The following is a 25,641-nucleotide window of genomic DNA, read 5'->3' as shown; positions in this document are numbered from 1 at the left end:
ATCACTTTATGTAAAATGTCAGCCTTGCTTTTGTAAGAGTTCTCCTCTTAACTTAGTTAACACCTACTTCTGCTCAGAGCTCAGTTCCATGGTCACTTCTCAGGGGATTCTTGTTTGACGTCTCAGACCCGTGGAGCCTCTGTTGTGGGCACTCTGAGCAGGTGGTGCTTTCCCTGCGGGCATTGGTCACACTGGCAGTTTGCCCACTGTGGGATCCCCAGCACTCAGCACAGCGCTGTAAACTTAGTTATTTGTTGACTGAATGAAGGGGAGCCCTACCTTGTGGTTTGAGGAAGGCGAAAGATTTCATGGTGATGTACTCCAGGGGATGGGAATGGCATTACGTAAGGCTGAGGGGTTGAAAAGACAATATATGTGGGAAGGAGTATAATAGTCAAGTAGATTAAATGAGAGTTAAAATATAATACTTTTGTACCTCTAAGTTTTTATAACAATAGCCACCATTTATAGAGCACTGGATGGGCCAGGCACTGTGCTGAGATCTTTGTACATTTTATCTTATGTAATCTCAGCCCTGTGAGCTATTCCTGTCTCATTTCAAACGAAGCGTCTGAGGTACAGAGAGGTCAGTTACCTTGTTTCCAATCACAGGCAAGGGCTGTACATTCACACTCAGATCCTTGTGATTCTAGCACTTAGAATGGAAGTGAGACTGGTAAGCGCAGCTGAACCGTTCAAGGCATTGAATGCCTGTCCTAAGTAACTGAGTTTTGATCCGGGGTCTGCATCAGGTGGAGAGAAGGGCCACAGATGTTACTGAGGGTCTGTAGACTCTTACGCTAGATACTTCTATTCTTTAGCCTCTTCTGAAAAAAAAAAAAAGTGGAAAGCCCTCTGAGGCTTTTGAAAAGGGGAGTGCAGGAAAGAAAACCGTTTCAGGACAATTAACCCTGGGCCACTTGGCAGGCTGGGTTCAGGTGAAGTCTGGATGGAGGAGGGGCAATGTGTGAGGAGCCAGGCAAGGGCCTGCTGTGACACTGGCCACCGTCTAGGGTGGTGGCTGTTGTAAAGGAAAGAGTGAATGTGAGATGTTTTGAGGGAAGTATGGATGAAATTGGTTAATGATGTGTGAGGAGAGAAAGATTATTCCTTTATCTTCTGAGTCATTTATATCTGCTAACTCTAAGTGTTGTCTAAAGACCAGTAAATACATATCCATGAGGGGCGTTATCATAGCCTCGTTTCTCCAACTGGGATCTGCAGACATCCGCAGGGATCTGAGAGAATGTTCTTTTCAGGAGAAGGTGGACAAGGCTAGGAAAAATCGCTCTAAGGCTGTTTTTAAAGTTTCGTTTGTTTTGGGGAAAACCCTGGCTAACACCGCAGGCCTGACAAGCGCATAGAGGGGCATTTTTCTGCTTCTGTGGTATTCTCATCCCTGGTGGGCATTTCTGTTCCGTTCATTGACAGTTGTTGAGTTGGTTTGTTAGGTGTGAGTAGGTGACTGTGGAAATTGAGTGTCTCCGCACAGGTTCTGTGAGTTAGATGAGAAATCTGGGGGAGGTGACGTGGGTGTGTGCCTCTGTGTGTGGGTTAGTGCGCATTCTTATTGATTTTTAGGTGGTCATTGAAACTGTGCTGATCTGATCTTTTTTCTTGAAGTGAGGGAGAGCTTAACCAGTTTCTTAATTAGTGTCAAAATGTTTTCACTTCCCTAAAGAAACGTTTATTGAAATTAAAAGATTGCTTTGAAAATGATCCAAAAAAAGGAGATCATTCTCTGAAGTTTGAGGTAAATGCATGAGATTTATGGGTGCATTTGGAGCACGCCCCAAGTATTGAAGGTCTGTTTACTATATTAGTATTAACTAGGAAGATGCACAGTGAACATTGGCCTTCGACGTGGACGTGGACCAATGTCTAGGCTTTTGTTTCCACTTGTTTCTGGGTACTATCTCCTTAAAGTTGCTTTAAGGCTTGTTATCTCAGTGAAAACGAATGACAAGACGTGCGGGAGACCTCTTTCTCCGTATTGATGTTATGTTTGGACCAGTTGTGTTTTTAACATGCTGAGATCCATATGCAGCCTGGTCTGGTGCGTGGCTGCTCTAGGCTACTGGGCAGAGGCTATGAATGTATATTCTCAGCTGGCGTTGTCTCTTGGCTGAGTAAATATTAGGCATGAATTATACAGTGCTCTCTTGATGCTGCTAGTGATAAATACACTTAAAACTCTCTTACACTCATCATTGTTCCTTCTCTTCCAACAGTTATTAAAAATATTTTCTCTTACTCCCCATGTCAGACAATGGGAAATTTTTAAATCTTTAGTTAGGGACTTTTTACAGGAAAAGGCTTGGCACTGCTGATCTTGTGTCCAGAGCACAGGTCTAGGAGTGAGACTCTGACTCATGGTCGTGTGTGCCTCAAGTTGGTGGGGTTTTAGCTGTCTCCCCTTTGCAGAAAGGCAGAGTAGCAGCTCATTGTTCTGTCTTGTCATGAGGATCACTGACTAGGTGTAGTGGAACGAGTTTAAATCTCTGGAAGGACCATTGTAAGAATTTTGGTGGTGATTTTGAAAGGTTTGTTAAAAGATGAACTGAGGCATATTAAACTTTTAGGAATTTATTGGAGCAAAAATCAGTTCAGATTGGACAGCACAAAAGCAGAAGTGGTTAGAAGCACTCTATTGATGGGAGCTGGGGAAAAGCTTTTATAGAGAACATGTGGAAGCAAAGTAAGGAAATCATTGATTGTCTATAGTTTAAACCCTTGTTGACTTTTGTGATTGTCTATTATTCTTAGATATGGCTTTTGACACATTAGAGCCACCTCAGTTGAATGGCCTTATTGTTTAATTAATTTAACAACTCCCCCTTCCTTTTTAAAAAATGATTTTGTTTATCTTTAGAGAGAAGTAAAAGGAGGGAGAGAAACTTCAATATGCAAGAGAAACATAGATCAGTTGCCTCTCACACCCTCCCAACCTGGGCCACAACCCAGGCATGTGCTCTGACCGGGGATTGAACTGGCCACCCTTTGGTCTGCAAGAGGACACCCAGTTCACTGAACCACACCAGTCAGGGCAGTAATTCCCCTGTTTTGTACATGAGATTGATCAAAAACTTGGTATTTATGCCACTCTCAGTCATCATGCCCTTTTCTCATCATGAAACTCAGGTTACAATGTTAGATTCATGGAGGAATTGCTATTGCTGTTTATCCTGTTTTTCATCTTGTTTCTGTTTCGCTAAGTGCAGTGAGACCATCTGATGTGTTGCTGATGGCTGCAAACAAGCATTTAAAGTGTTTGGGAGAACACAGCGCACCAGGGAGAGTACAAGAGGATGATACCAAAAGACTGAGCATACTTCTTAGCCATGGCCCCCATGAACCAAACCAGTGGTGTCAATAAATTTAAAAATGTATCTGATGAAGTAGCAATCTGTTTGAGCCACATAGCTTGTTAGTTAGTATTTTGTTCGAATTTCCACAATACCAGAGGTGTTGATTCAGGTACAACAGGAGGTATTTGCTGTGGCACAGACTCCTTGTTCAGCCGGTGAGTATTCTAAAGCAATTCTATAATCAAAGACCACCTTAGCACGAGAGCCTGGGGCTTTCCATTGTGCTCCCATGGCCTTGGCAGTGGACTCAGCAATGGTTGCCAGAGTTTAGAATAAGTGTCTAGTCAAATATTTGTCTATACTAACTCTCAGCCGAGGAGGAAGGGACTGTCCAAATGACCCCCATCCAGAGGGGTTAATTTCTCTTTGTAAAGTTTGTTTTGGTTGGTGCTATAAATACAAGGAAATGGATTGATTTTGAGTTTCTGAGGCATTATGAAGGGACAGTGGAACAATAAATACAGCAAGAGCACATCGTCCTTTCCTCCTCCAGCCGTCAAGACAGTGGTTGCCTGAGCATAGGGACCATCTCCAAACCTCCATATGAAAAGGAGTAGCCAGGAGGTGTACACAGGGCTTCCTCTGTAAATATGGATTTAGCATACCAATAAAAAAATCCCATTGTTTTGGGAAAATTTAGGGTTTAGCATCATTCGGCCAAGACTCGAATATGGTATTATCAGCTATTGAAAGGCTACCTAGATATGTGGGCCCGATGGCGAGCCCACAAACGATCTGACTCACACTGCCGGTGTCTTTTATATGCGCCTTTTATATATGCTAGCATATTCAGTGGATCTCATTTTCCCACCTCTGGGTTGGGTTAAATTGAGGCAACGAATGAGGGTATGTGGATTTACTGCTTTAGTTTTATAAAAAAGACCTGCAGAAAAATGTAGGCATGCAGTGGCATTTGGGATACCAGTGGAATTCCCTATAGGGTGAACCAAGGGGTCTCTTCCTTCATGTACTGATTTTGGTTTAGCACGACAAATTCAGTGGTTAAGTTTCCTGCAGTAGCTTTTGTTTGTGAAATCGTAATTAAAGTGTTGTCTTCCCACTCATAATAGAGAGAAAAAGCAGATAGCAAATAGGCGAAAGAGATACTGTTTTCATATTGGAGGTGAAGGTCTTGATCCATGATCTTGGGAGAGCTATTCACCTTGAGATGTTGTCTGCTTCTGGGACGGAATCTCTGTGGTCAGTTTTAACTGTAGATCTCTGGCTGAACAGTTTTAAGAGTCTGGAGAGTCCTTTTCAGTTGGGAGAGGTGAACCCCAAGGTTCAAGTCTCTGAAGTTTGGCTGCTGCCTGGGTAGTGAGGAGAACCTGTTATGGTCCCTTACAACCAAGTTCAAGGGCAATCTGTTTTAGGTGCCATGTTCAGAAGACCTACTCTCTAGGTTCTAAGTTGTGGAGGTTCCACTGTCTGTAGGAGGAAAGGTCTTGGAAAGCTCTCTTTACCCAATGGAAATGCGCTTTGACATAATGCATTTTAATACAGCTTTACAGTATTGAGTTATGTCAGAATTGATGAGTGCAGGAAAAACATGTGGTTGTGTCATCAAAAGCATCGTTTACTATTTTGTAAGGCATTAATTTACACTTTCCCAAAGGCGCTGATTTCATTGCCATCAAAACTGATGGTAGAACTTGTGCCCAGGGCAGTTGATTGAGTTAATTTAGCCAGGTTTAGTTGTGTTACCACTGGTCCTTCTGACTGTCCCCGATGACTGAGGGTGGTAAGGACCATGGCAGTTCCATTGAGAGAGCCATCCATTTGAGGGCATTGTCAGGTCCTTATGTCATATGAATAAATTTGTAGAGATCTGGAAGCCTTGTCTTGTAAATTCCAATTTGAATTCTAAATTCCTCTTTAGGATTTGGAAAATCTTTAATGGCCCTGGGTTCAGCCTTTGACTTTGGTGATATATATGGTGGTTACACCTGGTGGTCCAGGCTTAGCAGGGGGCCTTCCTTTAAAAGGCATTTAAAAAAAACAAACAAACTCTATCTCCTTTTCAGAGTGAAAGACACTTGAGTACAGGTATTAGTAGGTTCAGAATATTTTAGGAGAGGAGGGAAAAGGGAAGGAGCAGTCCCAGCCATCAGGGTCGAGTTTAATCAGTATACACTTTTTTTTTAGATTCACTGTTAGCTTGTTGTTTAAGCTTTCATTTGCCTTTTTTAAATTCATTTAGTTTTTTAGAAGCTTCTGCATACCAATAAAAACATAATCCATTATTTTGGAGAAATTTGATCCTTTTTTCCCTAGAGCACCTTGGAAATGGATAAGTCTATCTAGGTGAAAAGTTCCCCACTTGGCCACTGTAATTCAGAATTATCTTTGGTGAGGTTAACCCACTGTTTCAGGAAAAAAACCATTTCTGGGTCTGTAATTTTTGTACATACTGTTACCAGGGGTTCCCAGATGAAGGAGTCCCAGATCGTTGGGAGTGAGAGGAATCATTTTCCTCTTTTTCTCCTTTACTTGAGGCCTTGCACTGGGCCCAGGCCAGCTTAAATTAAGTTGGATCCAGTCCGACCTCAGAACCAGTTTGTGTTCTAGGTTGGACAGAGTCCAATTTCTTTTAGGTGAGCTGACTACAGACCCAGACTGAAGAAAGGAAAGCTCTGATAAATTTGAAGAGCTCCTTTAAATGCAAAAATTTGGGGTCTTAGATACCTGGTGCTCCAGATGCAGGGAGAAAGCAGTGAGCCCACTGGGTGCTGTGGGCAGTCTTACCTGGCTGCTCCTGGTTCATGGGTGCCATTGGGGGGGTCTCCTATGGGTCCCAGTTCTGACATCAGAACTGTTGAAAGAAAAACTGAGACATAATAAAATTTTAGAAACTTATTTAACAAAAGTTAATTTCAGTTGGGCAGCACTAAACCGAAGTGCTCCCATTGCTGGGAGCTGGGGAAAAACCATTATAGAGGAAAGGTGGAAGAAAAGTAAGGAAATTATTCATCGTTTATAGCATAAACACTAGTTGGCTGTTTGTAATTTGCTAACCTTAGGTTTTGCTGTTAAAACCTTGATGCGTTTAGAAGTTCGGATTGGTTCATTTATGTAGGTGCCACCAGCATTGGAGCCACCTCAGTCTCATGACCTCCTTGTTGAGTTCATTTAGTAGTGCAGATGGAAATACAGACTCCAGAGTTACAGGGTAGTGATTTAGAATGTGCTTATTATGTTAAGTATTCAAGCAGGTTATCATTCACTTATTTATTCTTTTGACTTATTGAGTGCCTATGTGTGCTAGGTGCTATATGCCCGGTACAGCTCTATGTGCTTGACACTCATCTGAACAAAATAAAGATCCCTGGTCTCACGGCTCTTATGTTCTGGTGGGGGAAAGAGACTGTATATGTGTTGTAAGTAAATTACATGGCGTTTTCGGTGATAAGTGGATTGTTGGGAGATTGGAGTACTGGGGATGGAGTGAGTAGGGTGAGCAGTTCCAGTTTTCAGTAGGGTCATCAGAATTTTTCATTGAAAATGTGAAATTTGAGCAAAGACTTCAGGTGGTTATGGAGTTGCTCATGTGGGTACCATGAGGAAGAGCAATCCAGGGAGAGGGAACAGACAGTGCAAAGGCCCTGAAACTTGAGAACACCCAACTAGCATACTGGAGACACTGCAAAGAGAAATGAGGACAGTATGGCTGGAGTAGAGTGAGCAAAGAGGGGAGTATGGTTCAGAATGAGGTCAGAAAGGTAATAGGGGCCAGGTCACACGGGACTTGTAGGACATCCTAGGACCTTTGCTTATACTCTGAGTTGGGGAGTTAAGACAAGTTTTGAGCAGGAGTAACATGCTCTTGTCTTTTAAGAACCCTGTGGCTGCTGGATTGAAAATGGTCTTTGAGAGTAGAAGCAAGGGGGAGGCCGGATGGGAACCAAATTAGGAGGCATTGTGCAGTGTTCATGCAGGAGATGATGGTGGTTCTGACCTGGGGTGGTAGTTGAGTAGTGGTCAGATTCAGGGTGTATTTTCATGCAATTTACAATCTAAGGTTGAAAAGTTCCCAGAATTCAGGTCTCCCAATAGTACCTGTGTGAATCCCTGTTTGAGGAAATTCTGATGTGGTTGAGAGATGTGTAATCATGGTCCATGTTCTTTTCCTTCTGGGGATTTGTGTGTGTATGTGTGTGCACACATATGGGGCATGTCTCTCTAGGCCAGTGGTTAGCAGTCACACACAACAAGCAGCTCTCTGAAGCAGTGTTAGTTTAGAGTAGAAAGTTAAGCAGAACTAAATGAAACTAATTGGTGCTAAAAGCCTCACACATTTCCTCTTGATTAAGCTAGAACATATTTTTAGTAAAAACATATGCTGTTACCCAAGGTTTCTCGTAATATTCTGAAGATAAATGAAAGATAATCAATTTTCTTATCATGATCCCATTTGCGCCCCTTCTTTCTTAGACCCTGAGACTGCAGAAATTTCATTATATAGTTTTGTCCTAGATTTTCAAATAATTAGTTTGAAACTGTGGCAGCCAGTTTGAGATGTCTTCTGATAGGTGCGTAGCTCATTTTCTGTGTGGATCATGACTTCAGTCATCTGTGCTTGGAAGAGACTCGATTGTCATAGAGCTGCATTTCCTATAGTGGGGTCTTCGGAAAGCTTGCCAGGACCGCGGCTCACCAGGGTGTTAGGTAGAGCCGCACAATTAAGTTACACGGAATGTCTCCAGGAGACCTCAGTTCTCAGCTCAGGTGACTGACCGTTCAGGTGCTTATATGTCCTGGACTGCTTTGTTCTAAGGCTTCCTGCCTAATCACAGCTGCGATTTGGGCGAGCTGGGTTTTTTGTTTGTTTTGTTTTCATTTTACTCTTGCAGCAATTATTTATGAGGAATAAGTGTATATTCTTATTCTTGTGTTGTGGACAACATTAACCCAACAGCTACTAAGGCCATTGCTTGGCTTGGAGTGAAGGGAGTAGAAAGTAGCTTCTTTTGCTCAAGCCTTTCCTTCTTATGTTTTCAAGTTTGTAGTTTAGGAACTCTGATTTAGTTCTATAACTTAGTGATTGGGGCAGGGTAAAGTTTTCCTTCCTTTCTTTCTTTTTTTTAAAGCTGGGCTATTTTCGATATGTTATGACCTTGGGAAGAAAGGTTCCTGTATCTCTCCAGTAAGAGATCCTTTTTTAAGGAGAGTACAGGTTGTAGCTATATATTTTTTAGGTCACATTTTCATGTGTCATTTATAATTTGGTAGCATGGTGTCAGGGAAGTTTGTCTTCCTAGTCTAGGATTGGGAAGTCAGTGTTTCAGTGTTGGCTCTTTCCAGGTACTGTACCAGCTCAGTGTGCCTCACTCTTCTCATCAGTAAATGGGTGTGAGGACACACACCTACTGTCTTCCTCGGAGTAGGTAAAGATCAAGTGAGCCAAGATGGATGAAAAAAGTCTGCCAGCTCCAAATGTTCCTTTAATTGCAGGTTATTGTGTTGTTTGGTTATCACAGAGCTCATGCCTAAGAACCTTTCATTTCTGTCTTTAACTTGCTATAGGATCTTGGGTAAGTTGAGTGAGCCAGTTTTCTCGAATGTAAGATAGGGATGTGCATAGGGGCTGGCTACGAAGGTGGAGTCAAACTATGGGCTCTCTAGAAACAATTCAAAAAGTTTAGTTTTTCTGTATGATGGCTGTAGTAGCACTTAGTGGTCTTTAACTTCATTCAAAACACTTTTGTTAGATTGTAGTGTGACATCTGTCATATCAGTGTGCATTTAAAAAACTTATTAAAGTTGGTGAAATATATATTTATTATTATTATTTTTAGAGAGAGTGAAGGGAGGGAGAAGGAAAGGGAGAGAAACATCAATGTGTGGTTGCCTCTTATGCACCCCGAGCTGGGGACCTGGCCCGAAACTCAGGCATGTGCCCTGACTGGAAATTGAACTGGTGACTTCTTAGTTCATAGGCTGGCACTCCATCCACTGAGCTATACCAGCCAGAGCCAAAACTGGTGAATTTTTGGGCAGCCATTTGAGTATTGAAGATACAAGAAAGATATGCAACATTTTCAGAGTATTACACCTTATTATTTCAAGAGAGGTAAAAATGCAACTCACATACACACACACACACACACACACACACATAAGATTTGTGCAGTGTATGGAGAAAGTGCTGTGGCTGATCCATCGTGTCAAAAGTAGTTTGTGAAGTTTCTTCTTACTATTGGCATTTCGGCTGAATGGTTCTTGTCTAATGCATGGGAAGATAGATATTTGCCGGCACCCCTGGCCTCTGCCCACTAGGAGCCAATAGCAGGAGATAGCCAACATACTTAAAATATCTAAATCAATAAAGTTGTTGGTGAAATTAAAAATGTGTCTCTTATTTTATGGAAAAAAACCATACAGACTTTTTAGCCACCTCAATAGTTTAAAAATTCTGTGATTGTATGTGTCTGTGTGGGGGGAGGAATTTTTTGCTCCCTTGTCCCCCAAGTTGTTAGTTAAAAAATGTCAAACTTGCAGAAGAGTTGAGTGGTACAATGAACACCCATACCCCTATAGCTAGAGTCAGCAGCTGCCAACAGTTTGGCACATTTGTTTCATCTCTCTCTACACATTTATGCCTTGGGTTTTAAACTTTAATTTCTGCCCTCTTTGATGTGCATTGAACAATTCTTTTCTACAGAGTGTAGGAAAGTCATTAGGCTGTAGTATGAGGGGTAAGTTGGAGCATTTACATCCTTCTGATTAATCAATACCTTTTCTTGAACAGGATGAACTCACTGCTGTGAATGTAAAGCAAGGCTTCAACAATCAGCCAGCCTTTACTGGAGATGAACATGGCTCAGCCAGAAATATTGTAATTAACCCATCAAAGGTATGCTAATTATCTGTGTCCCCAAACTTCTGTGAAAGTATGTGTATGTGACACCCTTGGTAGTTGATATTGATAAATTACTGTTATTTAAACAACAATCCATATTCAAATTTCCCCAAATATCCTATAAACTGTCCTGTCTGGGATCCAGTTGGGGATCATGCATTGCGTTTGGTTGTCCTGTCTTTGTAGTTCCTGTTAATCTCGTACAGCACCCTTTCCGGCGTCTTGTTTTGGTTTTGATTTGGGGGAGCTTTCAGGACTGCCATTTTAGGAGAGTCCAGTCGAGTTACTTGTCTTATATTTGAGTCCTTTGTTCTAGATTTGTCTGGTTGTTTCCTCACGACAGGATTCAGGTTGAATACTTTTGGTGAAAGGACTGCATTGCACCACATCAGAGAACACACAGTGTCAGTTTGCCCTCTTGTCGGTTACACTAAGTTTGATCACTTCGGGTGATGTCTGCTGTCTCTTTACATTGTAATGGTGGTCATGTTTCCTTGTGGTAACCTCTGTGTGGTGACACTTGGGGAACCTGTGAATATCCTGTGCTCCGATAAATTTCGTCCTGTGATTTTAGCATCAATTGGTAATTCTTGCTGAATGATTTATTTTGCTGAGGGATGCAAAATGATAGTTTTCTAGTAGTTATTATTTTTCATACCTTTATTACTTGGCATTCTTTTGTAAAAGACATCCCATTTTGGAGTACAGGCATCCCTTGCTATCATCCCTCGCTATAGCGCGGCTCACTTATTGCAGCTTCATTGTATTTACCCGTGATACAGTGAAGCCGCAGTAAGTGAGCTGTGCTGTAGTGAGGGATGACTGTATACTTCACTGGTGAGTACCCGTATAGAATTTTACATGTTGTTAAAATTATGTAAGTTTAAGAGTGTAGAAAGTGTTTAAGAGCATATGAGGTGTTTATAAGAGAGTGGGGAAGGTTTATAGGAGTGTGGGAAGGGTTTATAAAGCCTAAAATATATATAGGTAATAAAATAAATATACCGCCGCTACTTCGTGGATTTTCACCTATTGCGGGGGTCTATGGAACATAACTCCTGTGGTAGGTGAGGGATCACTGTATCACTTTTAACTCCTGGACTCCTTTTAAAGTCTTATGTATTATTTTCATTTTTCTTTTTGATACTGAAATTGTCTTATATTTGGGCAGTGGGGGTGCCTTTAACCTGGCTCTTGGGTCCTTTTTTTTTTTTTCTAACACTTTACTTCTGACACAATAACATATTCCAGGTTCATGTTCTTTCCCTGTGCCAGCTCTGATCTGCATGCTTGGCATGGTCTTTGCTACTAGAGTATCATGACTTCTAGGCCCTTTCAGTGAACAGAGATGGGAAACATGTTTTGATTTTTTTGTTTGTTTTCCTTTCCTACTATCCTCTTTTCCTCCCTTTTCTGTCCCTCCCTCAATGTCACAGGACTTTTTCCTGTTTCATCTTTGTGTCTCTCCTTTCTCCTAAAGTGAGAAACCCTGCCTTTCAGCAATATAAATGTATTTATTCATTTACTCTATCTTGCAATACACATAAAAAGTTTCAGAATAAATTATACTAATGTCTTCAAAAGTTACTAGGTAAAATTTTCAATTTTTGTACAATAATTTTTGTGTTATAGGACTTACTTTTATTAACAGTATATAGTCAACTAGAGCCCCAGAGTGCCAGCCACTTATAAGCACAGCCCCGAAGTTGCTGCCTCTTCTTTCCCATCAACATGATAGATGCCACAGTGTCCTTTGCCAAGGAGTTCCTGGCAGGTGCAGTGGCTGTGGCCATGTCCAAGATGGTGGTAGTGCCCATCCAGTGAGTCAAGCTGCTGCTGCAGGTGCAGCATGTCAACAAGCAAATCCTAGTGGATAAGCCGTACAAGAACAGTACTACACTGTGTGGCTCCTACCCCAGCGGGCAGGGAGTCCTGTCCTTTTGGCCGGTAACCAGATCCTTTCCCACCCAGGCTCTCAATTTAGCTTTCAGAGATAAATACAAGCAGATCTTCCTGGATGGGGAGGACTAGAGAACCCAGCTCTGGTGATACTTTGCAGGGAATCTGACATCAGGTGGTTGCTCTGGGGCCACCTCCCTGTGTTTTGCATATCAAAGCTGGAGCTGGAAGGGATTCCAAAGACCTCAGTGACTTCCTGGTTCAGGTCTACAAATCTGATGGGATTGAGTTCCTGTACAGAGGCTTCAATGTGTCTGTGCAGGATATTATCACATACTGGGCTGCCCACTTTGGTATCAGTGACGCTGCATGGGGAATGCTCCAGGTTCCAAGAACACTCTTATCTTCACTAGCTGGGTGATGCACAGTCTGTCCTGGCTGTGGCTGGGTTGACTTCCTCCTGTCTGCTTGACACTGTTGGTTGCTGTGTGATGATGCCCTCAGGGTGCAAATGAACGGATACCATGTACACAAGCAGGTTTGACTACTGGAGGCAGATTGCTTGTGATGAAGGAGGCAAAGCTGTTTTCAAGGGTGCTTGGTCCAGTGTTCTCAGAGGCAGCGTTGGTGCTTTTGTGCTTGTCTTGCATGATGAAATCAAGAAGTTCACATAGTTCTGGCTGGTGCAGCTCAGTTGGTTGGAGTGTAGCCTTGTAAACTGATGGGTCTTGGGTTCAATTCTGGATCAGGGCACATGTCTGAGTTGTCCTGTTGGGCCATAGAGAACAGTCTCTGGTCTGGTGTGTAGAAGAGGGGACTAGTTTCTCTCTCCAATTGATGTTTCCCTGCCTCTGTCTCCCCCTCCTTTTCCCTCTCTCTAAAATCAGTAAGCGAAGGTAAGAAGAGTAATGAAAAAAAGAAATTCATATTAATTATTTCTTAATCTTCCTTCTCTGCCCCCCTCAACCTCATGAACAGGTGTGTTGCATTATGTGATGAATCTTGAGTATCTTGACATACTGTTGGCTATCACTAGCAACAATTTACTGGTTGAAAGTGGAAAGCAGTAATATTCATCTGACCAGTTTTCTTTTAAAGCCCTTTCCATGACGATGAGTCTCAATTATATATTTTTATTTTAGTCACTCCTGATAAATAACAAATTTGTAGAATAAAAATTATTTGAAAAAATGCATAGTCAGAATGTTGTGTTAAAATTTTTCTGAATTAAAATTGTTGTGTGGTTGTGTTAATAATTTGATATATAGACAAAAGTATTAGCTTCTGTTTGTAGTCTTTTAAGGTTTGATTTTTAAGTTATTTTTATGTTTCAAATATTAAAATACTTTTATTAAATTGAAACTATTGTGCATATACATAAAAAAATAAAACATAGAGACAAGTGTCTATACTTTTTCTTTCTTCACCAAAGATAGCCATTGTTAAAGGTTTATGTATCATTCCAGATCTCTTTTTATGTGTGCATGTGTACACACAAATACACATGTGATTGACAGCTCCCTAAACTGTCAACCGAAGTATTTACATGGTGTGAAAGAAGGTAGAAGCATTTGTCTTTTTCCAATCTTGCCACTTTTTTAAATGCTACAACCACAATGATATGTTATAATTTGTGTTCTACTTTTTTTATTGTGGTAAAATAAACATAACATAAAATTTACCATTTCAACATTTTAAAGGGTACAGTTCTTTGGCATTAGGTACATTCCACATGGGTCTGCAACTATCACGACCATCTGATACTTTTCCACCTTCCCTAACATATACTTTTAAAAGATGAAACCTTTTTTGTGTGTACTTTTCTTTGAGGCTGCAGTATTCATATTAATAATAATTGGATAGATAACATTTCATCATTTATGTACTAAAATGGACCAAAACTATAACAATTAGCTGTTGCCAGTTTTTTACGGTTGTTAATAAAGAGGTTGGAGTCATAGCTGAACATAGAGCTTTTGTCCCTTAGGATAAATTCCTGGAAGAAAGCTTCCTGAGAAGGTGCGTTACTCTTCCAGAGCTGCCGTAACAAAATGCCACAGACTGGGTGGCTGAAAGGACAGAAATTTGATTTTCTGGGATAGTGTGTTTTCTCACAGTTCCAGAGGCTGGAAGCCCAAGATCAGAGTGTCAGCAGGTCTGGTGTCCCCGGAGGCCTGTCTCCGTGGTGGGCACACACCGCCCTCTCGACGGGCATTCTTTCTTTGTGCCCATGCATGTTGGCCCGCTTGCATCTCTGCTGTTTCTTCCCCTTCCCGCAGTGACCCCAGTCTTGAGGGCGCCACCCTGTGACCCCATTTGACCTGTGACCTCATTTAACCTGAGACCTCATTTAACCTGTGACCTCATTTAACCTTAATTACCTCTTTGTTAAAGGCCCCGTTTTTGAAGACTGTCAGAGCTTCAGAGCAGAGAATATGAATGCTTTGTCCCTTCATGTGAACTGCCAAATAGTTCTCAGTTGTATCGAGTCTTATGTCAATTTAAATAACAATAGAACTATCACCCATTAGAAGTAAGTTCTACTATCACCCTCCTGTGACATTTACTCAAGAAACAAACCTTCTGAGGGAATTTAATCTTATAAATATTGAATATGTAAGCTATAGAGTGTAGCCCCTCAACTTGCTCCATTTTCTTATTGAATAAGTGATTTTTAAAATAGCTCTGCATGGATGGAAACAGGTTTTAAATTAAACCTTATCTTTCATACCTTGTCTGAGAGAGTACAAATTGGTATAAACCTTAAGGAGGGCAATTTAACAATATTGATTAAAATTAAAGAATCATAAAATCTGTATTCTGAAAATTTATCTGAAAGCTATAGCTGCACATGTATGAAATAATAAGTAGGGAAGGCTGTTCATTTTAAGGGAATTTGTAGTAGCAAGTTTGGAATGAATGCCCCCAGTGTCCATTAACGCCGGTGCTTGATGCCATAAAATGACCATCTACACACAGTGTGTTACTATGTGTCTGTAAACGTGGACGAGGGCACTGCTGTGAAAGGCTCTCAGGCACTTACTAGTTGTCCAGAGGAAGGTTTGCATACAGGAAAGGAAACAATAATTCTCGTGTTTGCATGTATTCACACAAAGTAACGCTGGAAAGCCATGAGAAACTAATCAGAGTTGGTTGCTTGGTGGTTGGCATTGGGACTTGGGGATGAGGCTCTTTCCTTTGTTTTTGATTTTGGAATAATGTGAACATGTTACTGTTACAATAAAATTAAATGTGTGACTATGTTTGGTTTTTTTTTTGAGTCCTACTGTGCATTTTATTCTCTCACTTCTTTTGGGAATTTCTAAAGAAGTTCCACAGTTTCCCACCGTTTCCAGTGTGTGGTTGTTCACCAGGCTCGTTAGGCAGTAAAACGTATATACAGCCACCATGCTCCACTGCGGGCAAGGGTATGGAAGAGAGTATAATTGTAAAACAGGTTTCTCAGACTGGTTTTGTAAAGTAATAATTTATGCCTTTGTATGATTAAACTGCTCATACATAATTGCCAATAAATGTAAAACAATTTGCATAAGTAGGTGTTTTGGGCCCTTCATTCAAAGACCAAACATTGATTGAGAAATGTAAAATTAGACAATTTGTTACTATTAGTGGCTTATTTTTAAATCAACTTTTTTCTTTGTTAAATTTTTACATTTATTTATTATATAATCTGTTTGGGCATTATGTAAATATTTGCTTAAAAACTATGAAGGTTTTTTTTTTAAAGTAAAGCTTAGACTTTTTTGGTAATTACTCTAATTTGTATTACCATTTTGCATCAACACAGCAAAAACACTTCCTTTTATTGTATGTTAATCACAAAGATTAAGGAACTACAAGGCACATTAGAAATTCTTTTCTTCAGCACTAGCTTTTCACCCTGGTAGATACTAAACTTGGCTAGTTGCTTACAACTGTTTTAACCTATAGACCAATTGTTTGACTTATGACCATTAACTAAGTAGTGATTCTTATTGGGTTGGCCAAAAAGTCTGTTTAGTTTTTTCTGTACCACAGCTCTAATATTGTTTAGTTGTCTTTAACTTCTTTCGAAACAGTTTTATTAGATTGTATTTCAACAGCTGTCATATCAGTGTGCATTAGAAAAAAACAAAATCAGTTAATTTTTGTGCAGCCATTTTAATATTTGAAGATGGAAAAATATACATTTTTGGCATATTATGCTTTATTATTTTAAGAAAGGTAAAAATGCAACTGAAACATAAACAAAGATTTGTGTGGTGTATGGAGAAGGTGCTGTGATTGATCAAACGTGTCAAAAGTGGTTTGTGAAGTTTCTTGGTACCATTGACATTTTGGCCAAATAGTTCTTTACTGTTGGGCTGTCTTATGCATTGAAAGATGTTCACCAGCACTCCTGGCCTCTCTCTACCCACTAGAAGCCAATAGCAGAAGACAGCCGACATACTCAAAATATCCAAATCAATAGTTAGTGGTGAAAATGAAAAACATGTCTTTTATTTTACGGAAAAAACTAGATGGACTTTTTGGCCAACCCAATATTTTGCTTCACCAGAGCAGGTATTTTGTTTTAATCATGGTTACTACTGTCTGCTAACCTTATTGGAGGTTACATTTACTAGGAACTATTACTGATAAACTTGCGTATTAAAGAATTCCCAGGGAATGAAATGTGATCCTTTGATAGGATTCAGAAATTCCAAGAGGTTTTTTGTGGATTTACTTAACTTTTAGATACTACTTTATCTTCTTTGTTGTCTTTCTCCTTCCTTTGTCTCCTGTAGTGCCTTGTTCCATTTAGAGCAGGTAACAGTGGCTTTCTCTTGAAACACTTGTACTCATGAAATTGGCAGCCCAGTCAAAAATGTTGAATACTTAATTTAATGGACTCTTTTAATTTTCCATTTAAATAAGTTAAATTTCTCTAGACTCTTTTTAAAAAGCGCTGAATGTAAATACAGAGTTTCCTTTCCAAAAATACATGCTATTAAGAGGAAACAAGAAAAAGAATGATTACAGTGTGATTGGCTACTTAGGCTTTCTCTGTGACACTTCTCAGGGAAAAGACTCTCTCCAAATGAGTGTGTGATATGGACAAGGGAAGTACAGCCAAAGATTAAAGCAGAACCCATTTTCTTGACATTTATTTAGGATGTAGTTAATTTCACTTTACCAGAGATTTCCAAAGGCTCTTCATCTTTTCTTGAACTACTTGTTAACAGTAGAACAAAGGCACTGTGGGAGGTTTTGCATTATGTTAACACAAGGAAGTCACAACTCTTGATTTCTAGAACCGAAATTGCCATTTTATGTTCTGTTGGGCTGTTGGAAGATTTTTGATTAAAATGATAAAAATAAAATGCTAATATACATTACTAACGTACTTACTGTCTTCAAACTTTTTCTCTTTTGTTTCCTCAGATTGGAGCGTATTTTAGCAGCATATTAGCTGAGAAATTGAAGCTGAACACTTTCCAGGACACCGGGAAGAAGAAGCCACAAGTTAATGCGAAAGATAATTATTGGCTGGTTACTGCTCGATCGCAGAGTGCAATTCATAGTTGGTTCTCTGACTTAGCAGGAAATAAACCACTTGCTATTTTGGCAAAAAAGGTATTAGGTTTTTCTTACATTGTTTTAATTATGGTATTACAGAAATGAAGATTTGAAATAACATTCAAGAATATGTTTCCTCGCCCCAGTTCTCTCCCAGACTCAGAGCCTCAGTGCAGGTACACTGCACCAGGTGTGTGCCGTACATATGCTGTTTTCCTCTTTATTTTGATGGCATGTGGTGCCTAGGACGTTTGTAGACCTAAACATTCTGTGCAGGAAGCAGCTCATGTGGCTTTAGGTAGACAGGTTTTTAAATCAAAAACAGGCAATGTGACTCTATTATACTCAGTTTTCTTAGCCTGGGATGTCCAAAGTGTGTTGTGGAGAAATCTTTGCTTTGATGTTACTTCCTTGCCTCAAAGAGTGACCATTCAAATGCTTTAAGCTGTCTCCTTTCTAACAAATAGGTTAAAGATAGTGGTAGTGATTCTGTGTGTGTTTGAAAAACTTGTTTGAAAAAGTTTTAGAGCAAAATGGACTGGCTTACTTATAGCCCCTGGCTTTTTTTTTTTTGGCAGGGTGTATGGTGGGTGGGAGGGAGGGTTCTTATAAAACCTTTGCCTTTGGTCTTTTGCCTTAAGTGGGAAATAATATATAGATTCAACAGTCTTAACAATATGAAATGTCTTTTGAAATTCAGAGAGCTAGAAACCTCCCTGTTTGTCTTGATCTCTAACTTCTTGCCGACCTTTCAAGTAATCCTACGGGTCTTTCTCATCTCCCCTGAAACCCTTCAGTTTTAGGGGTGCCCGTCTGCTGTTCCTGATACTAGGTTTTCACTGTTCGGCTTGGTGCAGGCCCAGTTCAGGGGAGAGCTCCTTTGTGTAGTTGCTTGTTTGTTTTCTAAAGCAGCTCTTTGAAAAGAGTACACATAGCTCCCAGTGCCTTTATTTTGCCTTAGTGTCATAGCATTGTGTTGCCTTTCGTAGATTTCAGTGGCAACCAAGTCACTGAAAAGCACAGCAGTCAGCATACCCACCTCTTTCTACTCAGGTAGTGCCTCTGTCTTAGAACAGGCTGAGCCATGTGGCGTTTCTTTCCCAGGGAGGAACATGTACCCTGTGGGCCCGCCATGGCCCGTGATGGTACTCAAGGGCCATGCAAGTCAGAGGGCGGCCTTTGCTATTCATTGGCTTTCTAACCATATAGTCCACACCGTCCCTGCGGCTTAGTGCCTTCAGCTCCCATGGGGCCAACCTGACAACTTTGCTTTTAGGGTTTCTTTTTAAAAAGCTTTTGGAATGTATTTTGTGGATATTCCTGAAAGGGAAGGCTGGTGAGGAGTTGATGTCCTTGCTTTAGGGGTGTAGGGGTCTCATCTTTCAGGCGGGAGATGAATTACCGTGTGGTGTGTTAGCTGTTGTTCTTCTCTCTTTATTAGGAGCTGCCTCTGGCCAAGTCAGGTGTTCCTCAGGTAAGCCCTGACATTAATTGTTTTGCACAGTTAAAGATATATTCTTCATACAACCATTGTCTGTACTTTGAAGCACTCATTTCTTGGGTGTTTCGAAAGCTTGTTCCCCACATCTCACCTCTTCAGCATATCATCTTCTTGAGATGGTGAAACCTTTCTGAGTTGGGTATAAGATTGCATTCTCGCATGTTCTTCAAATTAGAGTTTAAATACTTCTTTAATTTCTGGTATTTTTCTGTGAGATGGCTTAATGCAGAAGATCTGCATTTCCCTGCTGAGCTCCCTAGTCATCTTCCAGCTCTGAACGAGGATTCAGAATCGTTTCCAGTATGGAATGGGTCGGGTTTCCACAGCACCCCAAGCATGTAGCCAGGAGGGGTGAACAGTGGCCTGCAAAGGGCCTTTTTTAATCAGTGTCATGGCTGGATTTGGGAAAGGAGACTTCTGGCCCTTAGGGATATCCTTCTAGCTCTTGAACAGTTCACTGGTTGTCACGTGTTCACTTGAGGTGACTGATTACTGTGGCCTGTGGGGCTTCCTTTTGCCTGTGCCAGTGCTCAGTGGACAGGGGACGCTGCTGTGATGTGCACCCAGGGGGCATGGTGACTCGAGGATGGAGAAGGATCATGTGCTAGGTGTCTGAGTTTTCTCTTGGTACTTACACGAAGCTCTGTCCTGATTAGATACCAAACAGCTGCCAGTGATTGCCTGTGTTGAGCTACAAGTTAAAGGCAAATGGATTCTCTGCTGAAAATAGAACCCACCACTGTAAGGAAGTTGTACTACAGTCAGGGTAAATGTGTTTTCCTTTTCCAACTGTAGACTTGCCCTAAGTGGAAATTTCACAAAACCATCGATACGTGTCTTTTCTGTGATCAAATAACTTTCTTCACATGTGTTCTGCTTAATTCTAAAGCCCCTGGCTTGAGCGAGCCCCTTCTTAGGTCTCTGCCACAGGAGCGGAGAGCTAAGCTGGAGGTTTGCCTTCTGCTGTCACCGCAAGGTCTATGGCTCAGGTTTGTTTGCTGTTTCATCTGAACATTTCACGTGTTCAGGGGGTTTTTTGTTTCCTCCTGCCAATTGCTTTTCAAAAGAAATCCTTTAGGCATTTGTAAAAGATACTATTAGTAATATTTCTTTGGAGATGCTAACTTCCCTTTTTTGCATTTGCCAACTTTTTAGGCCCTGGCATTATAATTTTATGGTGTGTCTGATGAAGAGGCAACCTCCCCTTGGCAGTGGTGGAAATTGACTCCCCGACACCAAACTGTATGATCTGAGTGAAAAGAAAAGCAGCAGAGTAGGGCTGGAACTGAGTGTTTAAGCCTGTGCTTCTCTTGTCCTTGGCTCAAAAGATAGTAAACCCAGGGGCTTGTGCTTCATGAGACCTGTGCCTTGTAAGCTCAATTTTCAAGAAGTTTTCTTGTGAAAATGTATCGCTGTCTGCAGAAAGGAAGCCTTGCAGCTTTGGCCCGTGTGGTTCATCTCCCTTTCAGTCAGGTCTGGACGGTTGTGGTTGCCCCTGTCACAGGAGATTGGTTCTGAAGTCTGCACCCACGGCGGGGACTATATAGGATCAAAAGTCTATTACAGTGTCCATAATGCACGTTATATCGACACCCTGGATCTTGACGTTGCAGCCAGCTAGCTTTTCCTTCAGTATTGGAGCAGCTCGATGTTACTTTTATAAGAACCAGATGATTTCAAGTGAAATCAGGTGATTTCGCTTTGTTTTATAAAAAGGACTTTTAATTCTGGGATCACACTTTGGACCATGTATGTGAATAGTCCAATTTATGACATGTGTATTATGGAAAAAATCCACTGACTGAAGAAGGATTTGGTTAACTAAGAGAAAAATGCTGTGCTATGTGGGTCAATTAGCTGGTCCGAAGCCTTGATTCCCAACCCAGAATCAGACGGGAGCGTGGGGCATGGAGACCGGGCCTCTAGACTCCAGTGGTTGTGGGGGTTATGACCCTTTCAGGAAAGGGTTAAGCCCATGGCTTCAAAATAGTGGCTGTCCAGGGAAAATCTTCAGAACTGGTAACAAAACAAAATTGTTATAATGTTGATTCTTTTGCTGAACATGTAATTCTTCTGCTTTACCCTTCCAACCTCTCAGAGAGGTGGGCCCGGTCTTAGCGGGATCACGGGTGAAGAGCCTGGCAGGGTGGGTTTAACTAAACTGGCAGGTGCCTCCTGTGAGGAGTGTGCCTGCCTCTCCGTGTCACTGCTCTGGTCCTGCTGCCACCGAGCGGCCAGACTCCGTCCACTGCTCCTCTGTGTTCGGCAGTAGATTTTATGTAGATGGGTGGGCCAGTCCTGGGTATTTATGCGGCATTCTACAAGAGTGAATTAACTCTTTCAAACCATTTGGTGGTGCATGGGGATACTAATTTGCTAAATAGTACCTTTGTGGTCTGGAGGAAATAATTAACTGCCCCAAGTGTCTACTTTCCATCAGTGAATTAATTACCCAAGCTATTTCTAGCTCAGTGTTTATTAGGCAGATTCACTGATCAGTTATTTTAGCCTCTATTTTAAATTTTTGGCTAAAGGCACTTTTCAAAGCTTTGTGGAAATTGTTAATTTTTATGAAATGGTACATTTAAAAAGCTTTATACAAAAAAGTGTTCTTGGATAAAATGTAGGGTTGGGGGCAATTTTTTTCACTTGCCCTGTCTGTTCCAATTTTGAGATAAACACACAGGGTTGTCATGAAGTTATTTTTCCTAATTTGTTGATATGATGAGTAGCTTTGAGCATCTGGAAATTTGCAAATCATTTTTTAAAGTTTTAAAATTATTTATTTATTTTTCAGAGTGAGAGGGGGAGGGAGAAAGAAAGAGGGGGAGAGAAACATTGATTGGCTGCCTCTCCTACATCTCCAACTGGGGACCTGTCTCACAACCCAGGCGTGTGCGCTGACTGGGAATCGAACTGGTGATCTTCGATTTGTGGGATGATGCCCAGCCCACTGAGCCACAGCAGTTAGGGCACAGATAATTTTTTAGTTACAGTGCAGCTGATGATTTGTGTCGCCAGTGTGTTCAACATGGTTTTAGTTATTTTTTTCTTAGTGAAAATTGGCTTAAAATCCATTAAAGATATACGTTTTAAAAAAGGGTATACTTTCTTATAACCAGGAGGAACTTATAGGCTCTTTCTTTTGCCTAATGGTGAACATAGTATGTGATTATTATAAACGTTATTTCTTTTTAGGTTCCCATCCTCAGTAAAAAAGAAGATGTTTTTGCCTATTTAGCTAAATACTCAGTGCCCATGGTTCGAGCAACGTGGCTAATCAAGATGACTTGTGCCTATTATTCTGCTATTTCCGAAGCGAAAATTAAGAAACGCCAGGCTACTGATCCCAATTTGGGTAAGTGAGAGAGTATGATACATTGTATGTTTCGTTATTGATCTTGCACGTAATTGTTGTCTGCACCCTCTGGATGCAGCCCAGCAAGGTGAGTACTGACGAAGTTCATGGTACAGCTAAGAGTTGTATGGTGTGGCTAGAGAGGCTGGTCCTTGTTTACCCAGTCCCAGAATCCGGATTCAATCAGCAAGCTCTATCTATATTACCTCAGATACATCCAGCACTACAATTACTGACATGCTGGTTTTAGCCGCTGGCGTCTCTTAGCTGGATACAGTTTCCTAATTGGTCTCCCTGCTTTTACTTGTCCCCTTAAGCGATTGCCACACTGATCACTAAACCTGAATCAGGTCATTTCATATCCCTATTTATGACTGTACGGTAGTTTCTTATGACAGTTGGAATGCGTGTCCAGACTCTGCTGTGGCCGTCCAGGGCATCCATGGTTTGCCCCGTCTTCCTAAGACGTCTGGCCAGATCGCCTTCCTTCCGTCCTCTCGCGGCCGTGCTCCTTTCCTTCTCAGGGCTCCTGCGTTTCCCCTCCCTGGACGTGGGCTGCTCTTCAGGATGCTTGTGTACCTCTTCTCTTCACCGAGCCTTTGGCTCCTGTGTCATTTCCTCGGCAGGTTTTTCTCTGGACACCTAGCTTGGTGGCACCTCCTCTCTTTCTCGCCTTCCTCCAATTGTGTCTCATGTGTTGCGATTTTATTCACCGCGTCTTTCGCTAACTGAAATTATCTTTAAAAATGTTGTGGCTGTCATTCCCCCTATACACACACACATGCGCCCTTGCTCATGGCAGGTGTTTATTGAATGAACTGGAGGGAAAGTATTTTTAGTCAGAGTCTCACTCTTTCGGTAACTAGACAGCGACTCCTTGAGGTGGTGCTAAAACCTGCTTTATAAACGGCTTGTACTACATTAGAAATGTGCACAGAGAAGTACATACAGATACGTCTCTTTAAAAATGAGGTTTACGAGTGACTCTTTATGAAATGAAAACATGCTGCTGATTTTGTCAGGGAGCCCCAACTGTGACGCTCCGGGAAGCAGGGACCGAAAGTGCAGGTGTCCTCAGGTGCCAGGCAGGGTCCTGGTCAGTGGCACTAAAAACACGAAAACAAATTCAAAACAAAATAAAACGAAAAGGAATTTTATGGCTGTCACTTTTGAGTTCAGCCTGTTGCGTGTGTGTTAAAATAGGCAGAAGTGAACTGTACTTCAAAACACTGTGCTGTGTCTGGGTGTGAGTGTCTAGGGGGGGAGGCTGGGAGGAAATGATTCGCAGTCAACGGGGGTTGTCTTTGACGGTTGTTTTCACAGACTTCAGTTAACTCTGTGCTTCTGAGTTTAATTTTTTTCATCAGCTTATTATTTTATTGGGGGGAAACAAAAGGAATGCCCCCAAAGCAGTGCATTCTCTTTACCTTGTTTTCAGATCGTTCTGAAGTGGAAACAGTGTCCCAGTTTCTCTGCTCCTGTGTCTATTTTCCTTCTGGGACTTTCCTTCATTCGTTGTGTGTCTGTGCACACACACACACGTACAGTTCTTAATTCTGTATTTGCGTCTCTGTTTATCTATTGCATTTATTTACTTATTTTTGGAAAAGATTTTATTTATTTACTTTTAGAGAGAGGGGAAGGGAACGAGAATGAGAGGGAGAGAGACGTCAATGTGTGGTTGCCTTTCACACACTAGTCCCTACAGGGGACCTGGGTCGCAACCCAGGCACGTGCCCTGATTGGGAATCCCCCAAACCTCACCAGCCAGGGCAGCGTTGCATTTATTAATACTTCTCCACAGAACTTGCATATCTGGTCACTCACTAGCCACCTCTACTTTTATGACTAATAGGCACCTTAAACCTGAATGAAGTATATCAAATCAGAGTCTTCTCACCATCCTTACACTTGCTCCTTCCTCAGGCTTCTCTTTGTTAGTAGATGTATTTGTAGTCACCGGTGGATAAAGGTAAAAGCTGTATTGTCATTCTGGGCTTTTATCTTTCTATCAAAACACCATATTCAGTTTCTCAGCAGTCCTGTCAGGTTTCTTTCGAAGTGTCATCAGAATTTGACAATGTATTCCTCCTTCCACAGCTGCTATCCTGGCCCCAACCCACCCCGCCTCCACCTTTGCCTGCGCTGTTGTAGGGCCTCCAGCTGATCTTGTTTTTGTTCTTGCTTTTCTAATGATAGCTTTCTACTTTGTAGCCAAAACATAAATGATGCTGTACTCCTGTGCTGGGAATCCTCTCCTGGCTCCCTGTCTCAATCAGATGTCTATGTCAGCCGGACACCAGGGGCCTGCACACACTGGGACCTCAGGGCCTTGACCTGCAGGACCTTTCTCTCTCCCACCCACAGATGTTCCCCACCTGGCCTGCTCCCTCCGCCCACTGCTGGCAGCTCCGAGGGCACTCCTGCACTCTGAGAGAAGCCTTCTCAGACCTGGCTATCTCCCTGTCACTTTGTCGTCTTGTCCTGCTTTATTTTTTGTCATAGCTCTTAATACTGCCTCATGTTATATTTAAAATTAATTTACGATCACTTATCTCCACTCTCAGCTATAATATTTCTCCATGAGAAATGTCAGGCTGTGTGCATGCTGGGTCTCCTAGGACAATGTGTGGCATATGGAAGGTGCTCAGTAATTTTTAAGATAAATAAATGGATACTTAGGCCTGAAGCATTTGTGTGCATGTGTGCATGCATTTTTTAAAAAAATTTACCTCAATTCATAATCCTGGGATCTTCCAGCATCAGCAGCTATAATGGAGAGTCTACTCCTCCATCCCCTAGATTCTTTTTTCTTTTTTTTTTTTTTGGTAACTTGTTTCTCTCAGTGTTTTCCTTGGTGCTTAGTTGAATCTGATTTTAACTGTCACAGAAAGACAAAAAAGGATGGTCATGCAGGAATGATTCTGCCAAATGAAATGTATATTTTAGGATAAATAAAAGTTTGATAGACCCTCATCATTTGCAAGAATATGTGGAGTTTTAGGAATCTCAGATATGAGTGTGTCACTGGGACTGTATGATTTCCTCTACCAAGTAAACATAGGCAAGCCTAGCTCCAATTTTTAGTTAAGAACAT

The 25,641-nt window shown here is 41.4% G+C and overlaps 1 protein-coding gene and 1 pseudogene across 5 annotated transcripts in view; both read left to right on the top strand.

Moving 5' to 3' along the window:
• Positions 1-25,641, top strand: part of MED12L (mediator complex subunit 12L) — a 320,705-nt gene that overhangs the window by 21,464 nt on the left and 273,600 nt on the right. For all 5 annotated transcript variants that reach the window (XM_037061801.1, XM_037061803.1, XM_037061804.1 and 2 more), the window contains exons 2-4: positions 10,117-10,221; positions 17,551-17,742; positions 22,385-22,544. In XM_037061801.1, coding sequence (XP_036917696.1) covers positions 10,117-10,221; positions 17,551-17,742; positions 22,385-22,544 — 457 coding nt within the window. The remainder of the gene's footprint in view (positions 1-10,116; positions 10,222-17,550; positions 17,743-22,384; positions 22,545-25,641) is intronic.
• LOC118997913 (ADP/ATP translocase 2-like) lies at positions 11,959-12,800 on the top strand (annotated as a pseudogene).

The sequence above is a fragment of the Sturnira hondurensis genome, unplaced genomic scaffold (assembly GCF_014824575.4).
Source record: "Sturnira hondurensis isolate 20B ecotype Veracruz unplaced genomic scaffold, ASM1482457v3 Scaffold0013537, whole genome shotgun sequence".
In the NCBI taxonomy this organism is placed as follows: Eukaryota; Metazoa; Chordata; class Mammalia; order Chiroptera; family Phyllostomidae; genus Sturnira; species Sturnira hondurensis.
This window is presented reverse-complemented; position numbering and strand designations above follow the sequence as displayed.